Below are 12,524 nucleotides of genomic sequence, written 5' to 3'. Positions count from 1 at the left end.
AACTATATTGAAAACATTTTTTCATTTTGCACAGTCTGTCTATTTTACCCAGTTTGATTTTTACACTCTGTTCCTTTAAGGCTAGTGTCACATGGGGCTGATCCTTGGCCTGCAGAAAAACGCAGGAAAAAAACCATCCCTACACCAGCCTGCTACTTTGCACCCAGAAGCAATGTCTCCGCGCAGGTACAGGCAGACATGATGAATATTGGCAGGAAATGTGAAGTCTCATTTTTTTTTGCTGATTTAAACAAGAAATGGGAATATGAATAGTAGAGGGCCTGCACAGACAGATAAGTAAAAGTAAGAAAATTAACAATAATAATAGACTTACAGACTTACAGAGCAATAGTTTTTGGCAGATGGGGTCAGTGACTCCAGTTGAAAGGGGACGTCTACCGCCAGGAAATGCATTGCATTACCACTAGATGGAGCCAGTGTCCTTTGTACAGGAGTCACTTATACATGATAAGGAAGTGTCCTAGCTCTGTTCCAAGTAAAAGTTAGATTCCATCCCATTTTCCTCTATAAAGAGCTTATAAAGGAACAGATATTACACAGGGAATGTTATCTATTACATTTCGGCTCCTTTACATGATGCTAATAAGTCCTTACCCAAGCACAGGGTCCGATGCAGATACAGAATTCAGCAGCAAAATGCTAGAAACAATGGGCCAGTGTGGGTTCAAGCACTACTGCACATGCCCTGGGCTCTTTTCAATTATTTGTTTAAAATGTATCCTAATTTGGAATCAGCGGCGTATTACCATGCTGTGACCATGTGTGTGTAGGGAAGTATCCCTGTCTGCCACAAAAAGAACAAACTAGCACGTGGGATGTACATGCATCTGGGACCCCTCCTAAGATTGTTTGTTGGGGGGCTCAGCCCTGTAGCATTGGGATAGCAGTGGGTGGGGGCTGCTGAATTCTTTTATTACTCCTAGACCTACAATAGGATGCAACTCAGCAGCTTCTTATGCATTTGGGAGGCTTGGCCCAATGCTGGAACTGAACCTAAAAACAATAAACTCCTTGTAAACTAAAATACTTCCCAATGGTTCCAAATTAAGACAGCACAGAATTATAAGACCCCGAAAGGTGAACGGCATTTTAGGCAGCCTGGAGCATGTCTGGACATAACTGGACATGGCCTACTCTGTCACATTTTTTAATATGTTGTGAGATATGAACAAAGTACAACCCAAACATAAGGGGGTCCCTAGTTAATTGAGAAACTCCAAACTATTGATTTCTAATTTCATAATTAAAAAAAAAACTAAAGGAATTATGCAAGTCAGTGCTATCATATCAAGCCCCCTCTCAAGGGGTTAAAGTATGTTTCCAATCTATATACCAGTTCCAAAGTCCTATTTAATGAGATATTTGACAGTACAAAGTGTGATGACTTTAACCTGCAAGTTGTTAGTTGTTGTTATGCAGGGTTTGTGGGAAAGCAAACAGTGATACCTCTTTAATGAGACAACTGGGAAGCAATACGTGACTCCTATGCAGCAGTCAAATGTCTTTAGTTGGGTTTCCTTTTAGGCTAGTGCCACACGGGGCTTATTATTGTGCGTGCCACAATTTATTGTGTGCCCTTGTCTCAGCCAAGAAAACGCAGTGTGTGCCACTTACGGAAGGTGCCTTGAAACTGCCTTGATTCTTAAGCAGCGTCTGTGCTGATTTTCTACTGATTTGTGCCCACTGATTTTCTACTGACCTGCTTGTAGTATCTGCATGTTTACATTACAGTGTACCTTTAAATCTGGCCATACACGCACCGATAATATCGTACAAAACCTCGTTTGGTACGATATTCGGTGCATGTATGGCAAGTCGGCGAGTCGACGGATATCGCAGGAAGCTGCTGATATCGGTCGACTCGCCGTTTGGGCGCCATAGAAGGTGCCTGAGCAAAATCTGCCTTCAGCGCTGAATCAGCAGAAGGAGGTAGAAATCCTATTGTTTCTACCTCCTTATCTGCCTGTTTCAGCCCTGAAGGTTAGTGGCGGATCTGACGATACCTTAAGGAAGAGAGGCCAGGAAGTGAGAGGAATATCATGAGAGAGCATCAGAGGAAGTAATGGGAACTGTACAATGAATAAAGTTGCATCTCCACTGCAGGCTGTATGTGTAATCTATGTATTAAGCACCCACAGTATTGATACAGCTATAATACTGGTGACCCTCAAACAAGTGTTATTTATTGGGTTTAGTAGGGCCCTTTATTTAGAGATAAAAATTTCTATCAATAAAGTTATCGCCAACACAGATGCACCTTAAACAGTTGTCTGTGCCTGGGGCTATATTCCTGTATAATGATAGCACTGTGGGTTAAACATATAGGGAGACCAATGGTGCTCCCTATGCAGCCCCTAAGGCCTTGATCAGCATTGACAACTTGCTATACTGCACATGTGCCAGTCACGGATGCTCAGTTATTCAGCTACACTCCGGCACCACCCTTGGCACAGGCCTACAAGTGTCTATATAGTAAATTTGGATTTGGATAGATTTGAATAAATAATTGCTTTGATTTGATGCAAATCTGCAGAAAGCTAGCATTGCCTAGAGTTTGATTACCTAGAGTATGACTGATACAAAGAAGTGAACATAGGTTGGCTATAAGACAAGGATTGCATAAAGTAAAGCAAACATGTTCTATAAATCTAAAATCCACAAAGCTAACACACAGCCATATTTACCCTGGGTAATTCTGAGAGTCGGGAAGGATGTTTTTCCTCAGTACAGCTGCTTGGTCCAAACTTTTAAATGGATTTTTGACTTTAAATGATGTAGGGATCTACCAAATCATCATCATCATAGCGATGTACCAGATCAGAGGGAATACATAGGGAAAACAAGTTTAACTTGCCCTGGTACTAAATCAGCCCTACTCCATGATTTTGTACGTACATTTTTCTTTGATTTTTAACCCTATCTTACAAAGGGTGTATATCCCATTCGGGGTTAATTACTACAGCAAGAGCGCTAAGGGGTACAAAATGTAGGCCTTGAGTGCTTATTTATACAGAACTTGAGTCCTGGGCATTGCTGCATTTTGGGCAAATGGCAGAACTGTCTGGCACAAGGCAGCCCTGTGTTTAACCACATTCTGGGGTGCAAGTGTGAGGCCGGGTAGGAAATACATTTGAAAAAAAGGTTTGTTTTCTGTCTTTTTTGCACTTTTCACCATGCTCTACAATTAGGGGGGTCATTTACTAATGGTCAGATTTTTTTTATATTCAGATTTTTAGCGCTAAAAGTCACAGAAAAAAAAATTGTGACTTTTGCGATATTTACCATGCGACAAAATGGCTAAAAACCAGAATCGACAATTCGCCAGCTTTAACTTGCCGAGATCATGTAGAAGTCAACAACAGATGCCCCTTCTTTTAAAACTTTAGAGGTTTTGGATTATTCTGCAACGTTTTCCACACATACATTTTCATTTCAGATTGTGTGGAAACAAGTTTATTCAAATGATGAATGTTAGAAATGTTAGAAAAATAAGAAATGTTAGCGATTTAGTAAATCTGCCCCTTAGTAAATGAGCCACAGAGACTGTCAGGGCAGGTGGAAGGCAATAGGTAGTCTGTAAACAGGCTAGGGTAGGAACAGATGCCAGAGGCCATGCACACAGCACTCTCTTTATTTTAAGTTTATATATGCCGATAATCATTGCTTGGTGGAGATAATAAATGCTGCATTAATTAAAAGAATGATGACAAACCACAGGCACACAATGAATAGATATATGCCTGCACCCACTCCCTGTCACCCTGTCCCTTTAAGCAGCTCCAGCCCATTCCAGATGTGCGCACAGGTAGTGATCAGGCACTGGGGGCTGTGCTTTGTGCTGACAGAGGCAGCAGGGGGCGGAGACTGAGTGACAGCAGCAGCAGCAGGCACATAAGGGTGCAGTTGTGCAACATGGTGGATCCTTCTTCTCTGCCCTGATACCCCACTTTTCCCTCCTGCAGCCCTGGGGAGCAGCCTGAGTCTGAGTGAGGAGCCTAAGGGTAAAGCAACATACAGTGCTGGGTGCTGGGTGCAGGATTTCCTGGTCTGAGCATGGGAAGGTGATGCTGCCCTGTTGTGCCCTCTCCCTCTGTTCCGTACATAGATATGTAAACAGTGTCTCAGCAGTTGTTGATGAAATTCGACTCCCCAAGAATCACAACCTTCTTGGCTTTCTGAGGTTGCTGGGAGTTGTAGTCCAACTCTATCTGTTAAGCTACAGGTGGGCAGATGATGAGGGTTCCCTTCTGGAATGCTGATGGCAGCCGTGGAAGCTTGCTCCCTATTTAGCCCACCAGCTGTGGTGCTGATGCTCCCCACGTGTCACATTGTGTGTATGAGTTTGTGTGTGTGTGTGCCCTTGGCAAGCTGTGCAGGCAGCGGCTGATGTAACACTGCTACTGGGCCTTTTCTCCTACCTCCCACTCCCTTTGTCCCTCCTTCTCCTCTCTCATTTGAATCAGCCCAGACTGGCAGCTGGTGAAACCCTATACTCTCTCATGTCTCTACCTAGGAATGGCTGGCAGCCATGGTTCTATAGTGTGCGCTCCCTGACAATGACATTGCTGCCCGAGAGAAAGTCCTTGTGGAACTGAGCGTGTAGTTCATGGGACCTGGCAGGTGTTACAGGAGGACATTACAGTAAGTACTCATTCACTTTGTATTGTGTATGTAAAACAATGGGAACATGTGCCTTTCTGGCATTAGGGCAAAAATAACAGCAAAGTGACATGCAAAGAGGCCATTACATTACTTTGGAGCCATATATCTTAAAGCATTAGCAAAAGAGTAAGAGAAAGTATAACCCCAAAAACTATGTTATCATAACAAATAAACATGGGTTCTGTGCCACCCTGGGGGAGAGGAGAGCAGTAACCTTACATGCATTACCCCCCTGCCGAATACACAACACATAGTTTACAAAATAAAATAAAATAAAACCTTCATCCCAACATTTCCCTATAATGTGAGTAGTGGCCCTAATAAAACTGTGTGCCCACCTTAAAGGCACCCACATCCTTACCTGCGTTAGGGTAGGTGCCAACAACAACAAAATAATTTGGCCGTGTCTTTAATGAACTCCCCTTCCCTTTTCTTACTGGTGGTTTAGTGGAACAGAGATAGGACTGTGACCTTCTAAGCTCAGGGTCAGGGTTATTAAAGGAGACTGTATAATTTAAATATAAGGGCTCCCTTTCTAATTTACAAACATTCTCTAGTTTCTCCAAAAATAATGGCATTAAATGATAATTAAAGATAAAATGGGAAACACCATTAATATGTCACAAAAAGCCAGCTATACACTTCTATTTGATGGATTGCGAGGGGGAATCACCTGATTAGTCTTAAGCCTCTCCCTGTCACGTGATCATGGTGAGTATGGCCATATGGCACCCAGGGTGCTCAGTAAAAGCTTTACTCTCCACATCCTCATTTATTACAAGGGGCCCAGGAATCAGCAATCATGGAACCCTATACTACTAAGCTAGCACGGCCCAAGTAGTCACCTGGGTCTCCTGGGTGGTGGGCCTGAAAATAACAGAAGGGGCCCCAATGGAAAAGAATAGTTTTTCATTGTCCCATTATTCCAAAACCCTGCCCATGATTGACACAACTCCCTCCGACCCCCCCCCTGACAAGCCGTGCTCCAATAGTGACCTAGGAATAACACCTTAGTATCACTTGGAACCCCCCCTCTGCCATGGGGCCCCATGTTAGAGTACCCTGCCTAGGGAACTGCTGTACATCATTCATGGTCCAGCATAATGAAGATGCTGTATGTAGGATATTAGGATATTAGCGGTGCACTGGGGCTGACCTTGAGAGTTTCATCTGTTTTTTAAGAATCCCTGCCACCCACGTTATTTAAGAGATTTAAGAAGTTGTGTGTGGAATCAGTGTGGTTAACCCTTCCTCCAACAGTACAGCCAAGACCCACCTGGGAAGGAAGAGTCCTGTGTAACATGTGCCCTACCAATAGTTGCCAGGAGTTGAGCCTGATTGTACCAGGTCTGAGGTACACCATTATGGGTAATACTAATTGCAGGGTACCCCATCCCATCTACCTGTTACATAAGAGAAGCACAGCACATCGTGAGGCAAGGGAGGCCTTGGTTCTATTGCTGCTCAGTTCATGTTTAGGTGTCATTTGATTGATGCTTTGGGGTTGAACAGAGATAACCCAGGCTTTGTCTTTTCTTCTTCCAGACAAAATTGGGCCCTATTGGATACTTTCGTTTGTAGTTAGTGCCAAGCTGACCCCATCATGCCGACAAATCCAGTCATCCAAGCTGCTATTGACCTGACTGCAGGGGCTGCCGGTATGTTCCAGGCCACCACTGTACAGTATCTAGGAGCTGATATTCCATAAGCAAAAGAGAAATGCCTGCCTTTCTATTAATGTTGTCTGTACCACTGAATGCCTATATTTAGCTAAAGAGGGGCTTGGTGTTTGATTCAGAGATATCTGTACAAGTGATTCAAACATGAATTTGTCTTTTCAAAGCTGATTCTAAAAACCCTTTAGATACGTAAATAGGAATACTGTCTGGTATTTTTTTGTAATAACTGTGGCCTAAGGATCATTTTAGTGTATTCGCCTGGGTAACACTGCCCACATATCTAGTGCCCAACAAGAAGGGATCGGGCTGCAGTGGTTCAGCCCGCTGGGATAAAACTTCAGTGTGTGTGTGATTAGTGAAGGTGTGCCCCAAATCATGTCCCAGTGCCATGGTGATCACCCTATAAAACAAATTTGCAAATATCTCCAAATGCAGTATGGCAGCTAGATCACTTAATGTGTCCCGGCCAGTTGTGTTTAATAATAAGATGCTAACATATATGTCTGGTTATTTAGGTGGGACGGCATGCGTGTTAACGGGTCAGCCCTTTGACACAGCCAAGGTGAAAATGCAGACTTTCCCCACCATGTACAGGGGGCTCATGGACTGTGCTGTGAAGACTTACAGACAAATGGGCCTCAGGGGGTTCTACAGAGGAACCAGCCCAGCGCTTCTGGCAAATATAGCTGAGAATTCAGTACTTTTCATGAGCTACGGCTTTTGCCAGAAAGTTGTTCGGCAAATAGTTGGCTTGGACAAGAACGCAGAATTAAGGTGAGTTAGCGGCATATCGGAAAATGATTCTAATTGAAGTACAGGGGCTAATGGATATTTCATTTTTATTTTTAGTGGGGAATAGTTTGTTATGAATTTGTACTTATTAATTCATATCCATCTTTTAAAGATAATTTTTTTCTTTAACGTATTATTTTGGGTTGGAGCTCCTCCTCAATAATTGGGCTCCCATTAATTGCCTGTGCCAGTGGCTAGTACCTTGGTTATAATCTATGTTTAACAGTATAATTTTGGTCACATTTACCTATTCTGTATTATAACAAATAATGTACCTTCTGCAAGGATATTAGACTTAACCTTGGAGTCCCAAGACTTGTATAAATGTACTTGTATGCCTCCCAGTTGACAGAGCGTTCTATAGTGTTCTGGGCTGACAGGACACCGGGAGAAACCCGATGGGCCCGATCGACTCAGAACCAAACCCCTCTGGGAAGCATCAGCGATTTCCCATTGACCTCCCTTCCTTGATTGCGCCTAGATAAGTATGAGCTATGCCATCTGGAGGGTGTGGGGGTACCTGAAATGGCAGCCCCACCCAGCCCAGTCCGACCCTGCATTAAGCCACAGGCAGTATATAAGGGTGGCACCATTAAGGTGGTGTGTGATGTGGCATTATATCTCTGCTAGGTGGAACTAATTAGAAGTGGTAAAATGATCCAACTAGTCCCCCGTACTAACTATTATTATTTCTTTTTTCTTCATTAAAGTGATGTGCAGAATGCAGCTTCTGGCTCAGTGGCGTCTATTTTCGCTGCCCTCGTCCTTTGTCCCACAGAGCTAGTGAAGTGCCGCCTGCAAGCCATGCATGAGCTGCAAGTATCTGGCAAGATCCTACAAGGGCAGAAGTAAGTCTGAGGCACTTGTGCCCAAAGGCCAGCACCATTTTAATATATAGGCAAAAGGGGCATTTGCCCAGGGCAAACTAGAATATAGGGCCCACTGTCAAACCTTTCATCTGTAATAACTATTGGCAGAAGCATCCTGCAAAGATAGGAGGCCCCTCATTTTAATTTAGCTCCCAGAGCTAAATTAAATGGTCCAGGGCAGCACACCTGGGGTTCATGTCCACTCAAGTAAGCGCAGATCATTTCTTCACTGCCTGCCTTACTATGTTGAACTTCATGTGCTTGAGGGTAATTTTTATCACAAATTTCTTGGGGCAGTGGGGGGCCCACCAGTGAAATTTTGCCCAGGGCCTGCTGGTACCTTAAACAGCCGTGCCAATGGCAGATATAGTCATTCCGCCTGTAGAGTTTGTGGGGTATACAAGGTTTTTAGGAGAGCCACTGGGTGAACCAGTAACCAGATGAGAGTGTTCTATGGGATTTCTGCCCCAGTTTTAGAGCAACAAAGTTTGCAATTCTAGTTCAGTGGCTACACTAACATTTCTCTTGACTGAATACTTTCATATTTATACTGGCTATACCAGTTTCTTAAAGAAGAAATAAAGGTTAAAATCCTGGGGGTGCTAAAATGTTGGGCACCCAGAAATGATGAAAATTGCTAACCTTGTGGCCTGACCCAGTCCATAAAAAGTGCACCAGCAGGTTTTTTTTCTCTATGTTGAATCAATTTACAGAGTATCCCCTAGGCAAGCTAGTGGGCAGTATGTGTATATCAGCAGTGCATATGCACCTGCCCGGGGTGTTGTGGGGGATACTTGGGAAATGGATACAACATGGCAGTGCTCTTAAAGAAAGTACCCCAAGCCAATGCTATTTTTTTAGAAGGCACCCTGAGCCAGATTACAAGTTTAGCAATATCCCTTTCTTGGGGTCCATATGAGTTTTCATTTTATAAATGCAGAGTTGTCAACTAACCCCATGTCACAAGGGAGTCAATGATGCAGTCCTGTTTTTTTAGATCTGAATCTTTCCCCACACTGAATATTTTCCCAAAGTAGATGGGAAGTTCTCCAAGGATAGTATTCTAGTACTCTATAATAACCAGAATATCATCTGTCTTACATTCAGTCTCCTCATATTCATCTTTATACATACAGTAGGGGTAAGAGTGGATATACTAATAACAGGTGATAATACAGAGAAAATGCACTGCGGGTTAGAATTACAGTTTTGTTCCACTAATCTGAAATATGCCTTTTTTATTCTGCCTCCTTTGTGCCAGTACAGTGTGGTCTGTGGTGAAAGGGATTGTGCAGCGTGAGGGTCCCTTGGCTTTCTATAATGGCCTGACAAGCACTATATGCAGAGAGATGCCTGGCTATTTCCTATTCTTTGGGGGGTATGAGGCCAGCAGATCCTTCTTTGCTTCTGGTGGAAAATCAAAGGATGAACTAGGTGAGTGCAGTTTAGTTCTTCTGCTCCCCTAACTCTTGTAAGTGTCAGCCTTGCCTTGTAACATTCAGCCTTTCAGTTAGACTGAACTACAGCTCCACTGGGACTTATGGGAGATGTAGCTGGAAGGATTAGCTTATTCCCCTCCGGTCCAAAAAAATCACATTGGGAATGAAGCTGTTTTATGTAATGCAGTTTTAATATGTTTTCTCAAGTGCCAGTGCTTATTCTTATATAAATGCCATCCTTTAGGTCCAATGGCTCTGATAGTGAGCGGGGGTTTCGGAGGAATTGCCCTGTGGCTGGCAGTGTACCCCATAGACTGTGTCAAATCCAGGATCCAGGTGCTCTCCATTTCTGGGAAACAAGCTGGATTCATGAAAACCTTTTTGCATATTGTGAAAAATGAAGGTAATATGATTTATTCTTATTGTTGTTTAGGATTGATCATAAAGAGGCCCATAGAGTACGTGGCAGCACCAACTTCTGATTTTTCCATGCAAGTGCCCACTTGCCTGTCCTTTCCTCCCATCTTGTTCTTTTTGTGATGTCCTTCTAGAACCTTCTGCTAACAGTGCTTTATATTGCAGGAGTATTGGCGTTATATTCTGGCCTGAAACCAACTCTAATTCGTGCATTTCCAGCCAATGGTGCTCTCTTTCTTGCCTATGAATACAGCAGGAGGCTCATGATGAACCAACTGGATTGCTGTTGACATTCCCTCCCTTTTATATGTTTCTCAGGATTGCACACAGAACAATGGTTTTTATGTCATTTCACAAGCAGTATATCAGAAAGGACCTGTTTGTCCTAAGTTAAAGAAAGAGAATATTTTTAAAAGAATGCGTGGTTCGTCTGTTTTAATAATGATTTCTCGCCATGTTTGTGTTATTGTGAGACAAGGTGTGTGCGTACTCCATGGATTCAGACATACAGTCAAATATCCAGAAGCTTGAATGGCTGAGATCACTACAGAAGATATAAACAAAGGAGGGCAGCCAGGGGCCCACAAGCTGTCTTTTAGATACAAGCTTTGCCTTATCTAATCATTGTGCCTAAGCTTTAAAAGAAGAGAGGCAAGAGGTTTCCTACAGCCTGTGACTGACATGATATAATGAGTGATATGAGAGATCATAAACTCAAGATATATACAATGTGTCCAATGTATTCTCATACAGATATTGCTCCAGAGTGTCCATGCAAAGGAAGTTGGCTTCAGAATGTTAAAGGGCTATACAGCATATCAGCATCTTCTGCCCTTCCAAGTGAATTCACAACAAAAGTGATCAGCTACCAGGCCTACCAGAGACCCAGAGAACGTCCCTTTGTGCCAGAATCTGGGACAATACTTTCAGCACTTTGTTATTTCCACCATAAGCCTATATAACCTCTATATCATGGGGAACTGTCCCTATCTAGTTAATTAATCTAATATTGTGAGAGTGGGCCCTTTACAGGTTCTGTAGAAGGCCCAATCCGACACCGAGCCCACACAAAGAATTGTACCATACTTGGTACTTGCCTATTACACAGCCCAGTTTTTAAAGTCTGCTAAGAATAGTTTACTTTGTGATAACAATCTTCAGATAGATTAATCTTAGCTCTGGTTTTTACCATTTTATGATTAAAAGGGTGTAATGATATAGGAAACATGAGGGATAAGTGTGGGATATTTTAATTGGGTTATAGTCTGTTGTACACAACTTGCCCTTTAACCCTTGTTGTCCTGATATATTGAACATAATTGTTTCTCTATTGTAAGATATCAGTGTTATATATTAGTAGAAAAATGCCATATGCCACTTTGATATGGTCACCAAGCACTACATTCGAGGGTGCTTTCAGGAACTAAAGGGGTTTGCTGGGACCCTAAGAAAAACGAGTAGCACAACTTTTTAACAATGACTTTGTTAGTAAGGGGAAAGAGTTGGATAGTAATGGCAAACGAATAGTAAGGGGAAACAGTTGGATAGTAAGAGGAAATAGTTGGTTAGTAAGGGGAAACAGTTGGTTAATAAGGGAAAACAGTTGGTTAGTAAGGGGAAATAGTTGGTTAGTAAGGGGAACAGTTGGATAGTAAAGGTAAACAGTTGGTTAGTAAGGGGAAATAGTTGGTTAGTAAGGGGAACAGTTGGATAGTAAAGGTAAACAGTTGGTTAGTAAGGTAAACAGTTGATTAGTAAGGGGAAATAGTTGGTTAGTAAGGGGAAACAGTTGGTTAGTAAGGGGAACAGTTGGATAGTAAAGGTAAACAGTTGGTTAGTAAGGTAAACAGTTGATTAGTAAGGGGAAATAGTTGGTTAGTAAGGGGAAACAGTTGGATAGTAAAGGTAAACAGCTGGTTAGTATAGGGAAACAGTTGATTAGTAAGGGGAAACAGTTGATTAGTAAGGGGAAACAGTTGAGCAGTTTTCCCTGTGCAATCAGCAAGGCTGCCTTGTCTTCAAGCACACATTGAATATGGTATTAGAAATTTCATAAAATTTTATTTTAGAAACATCATTTGAAGTAAATGTCTTCCTGTTGTGTATGTGCTCCCCATAAAAATTATAGATAAGGTAACTAAAAATAGGGGCACACTATTGTTAAAGCTTTCACACATATTGCAAGACCCTATGAAGTTTCAGTGGTGTACTTGGCCCCACAACAAATTTAATTTATGGCTGCAAAACATTGGTAAGTTGATTCATTTCAGATTTCAGATATACTGAAATTTCTGATTAATTAGGGCCAGGGATGCTATTGCCATGAGGAGCCTAATACCAGTACCTGTACCAAAATGTTCTCTACAATATGTAGTCATATCAGAGAAAGACAATCCCTTCCCCATTTTTATCCTAGATCTAGCTTTCTCAATGGACTCATTTACAATGCCCCCCGCAGTGTAGAAAATGCGAATAAAGGCCAAAATCACCCATTTTTTTTGCATTTTGCCCAACACGTAAGGCATTGTGCAAATAGCCGCAGGCCTCTGTGTTCGGTTTGAACAGGGGATACATTATTTATTATAATACACAAGTTTCAGTGAGTCATGCAACACAAATGACATCACTGAGCACTGATAACTGAT

The 12,524-nt window shown here is 42.4% G+C and overlaps 1 protein-coding gene across 2 annotated transcripts; it reads left to right on the top strand.

Annotated features, from left to right (window-relative positions):
- Positions 1-3,869: 3,869 nt before the first annotated feature.
- On the top strand, positions 3,870-11,951 carry slc25a15.2 (solute carrier family 25 member 15, gene 2). Of its 2 annotated transcripts, XM_012956239.3 has the most exons (8): positions 3,870-4,022; positions 4,535-4,662; positions 6,229-6,341; positions 6,878-7,136; positions 7,865-8,002; positions 9,285-9,457; positions 9,707-9,865; positions 10,045-11,951. In XM_012956239.3, the coding sequence occupies exons 3-8, from the start codon at positions 6,287-6,289 to the stop codon at positions 10,167-10,169; spliced, it is 909 nt and encodes a 302-aa protein (XP_012811693.1). In that variant the 5' UTR covers positions 3,870-4,022; positions 4,535-4,662; positions 6,229-6,286; the 3' UTR covers positions 10,170-11,951.
- The last annotated feature ends 573 nt before the right edge of the window (positions 11,952-12,524 follow it).

Source organism: Xenopus tropicalis, chromosome 2, assembly GCF_000004195.4.
Source record: "Xenopus tropicalis strain Nigerian chromosome 2, UCB_Xtro_10.0, whole genome shotgun sequence".
Lineage (NCBI taxonomy): Eukaryota > Metazoa > Chordata > Amphibia > Anura > Pipidae > Xenopus > Xenopus tropicalis.
This window is presented reverse-complemented; position numbering and strand designations above follow the sequence as displayed.

Coding starts and splice junctions, on each gene's coding strand:
- slc25a15.2 (XM_012956239.3), top strand. CDS start 6,287: ATGCCGACAAATCCAGTCATCCAAGCTGCTATTGACCTGACTGCAGGG. Junction 7,137..7,864: donor GACAAGAACGCAGAATTAAG/GTGAGTTAGCGG, acceptor TCTTCATTAAAG/TGATGTGCAGAATGCAGCTT. Junction 9,866..10,044: donor GCATATTGTGAAAAATGAAG/GTAATATGATTT, acceptor TTTATATTGCAG/GAGTATTGGCGTTATATTCT.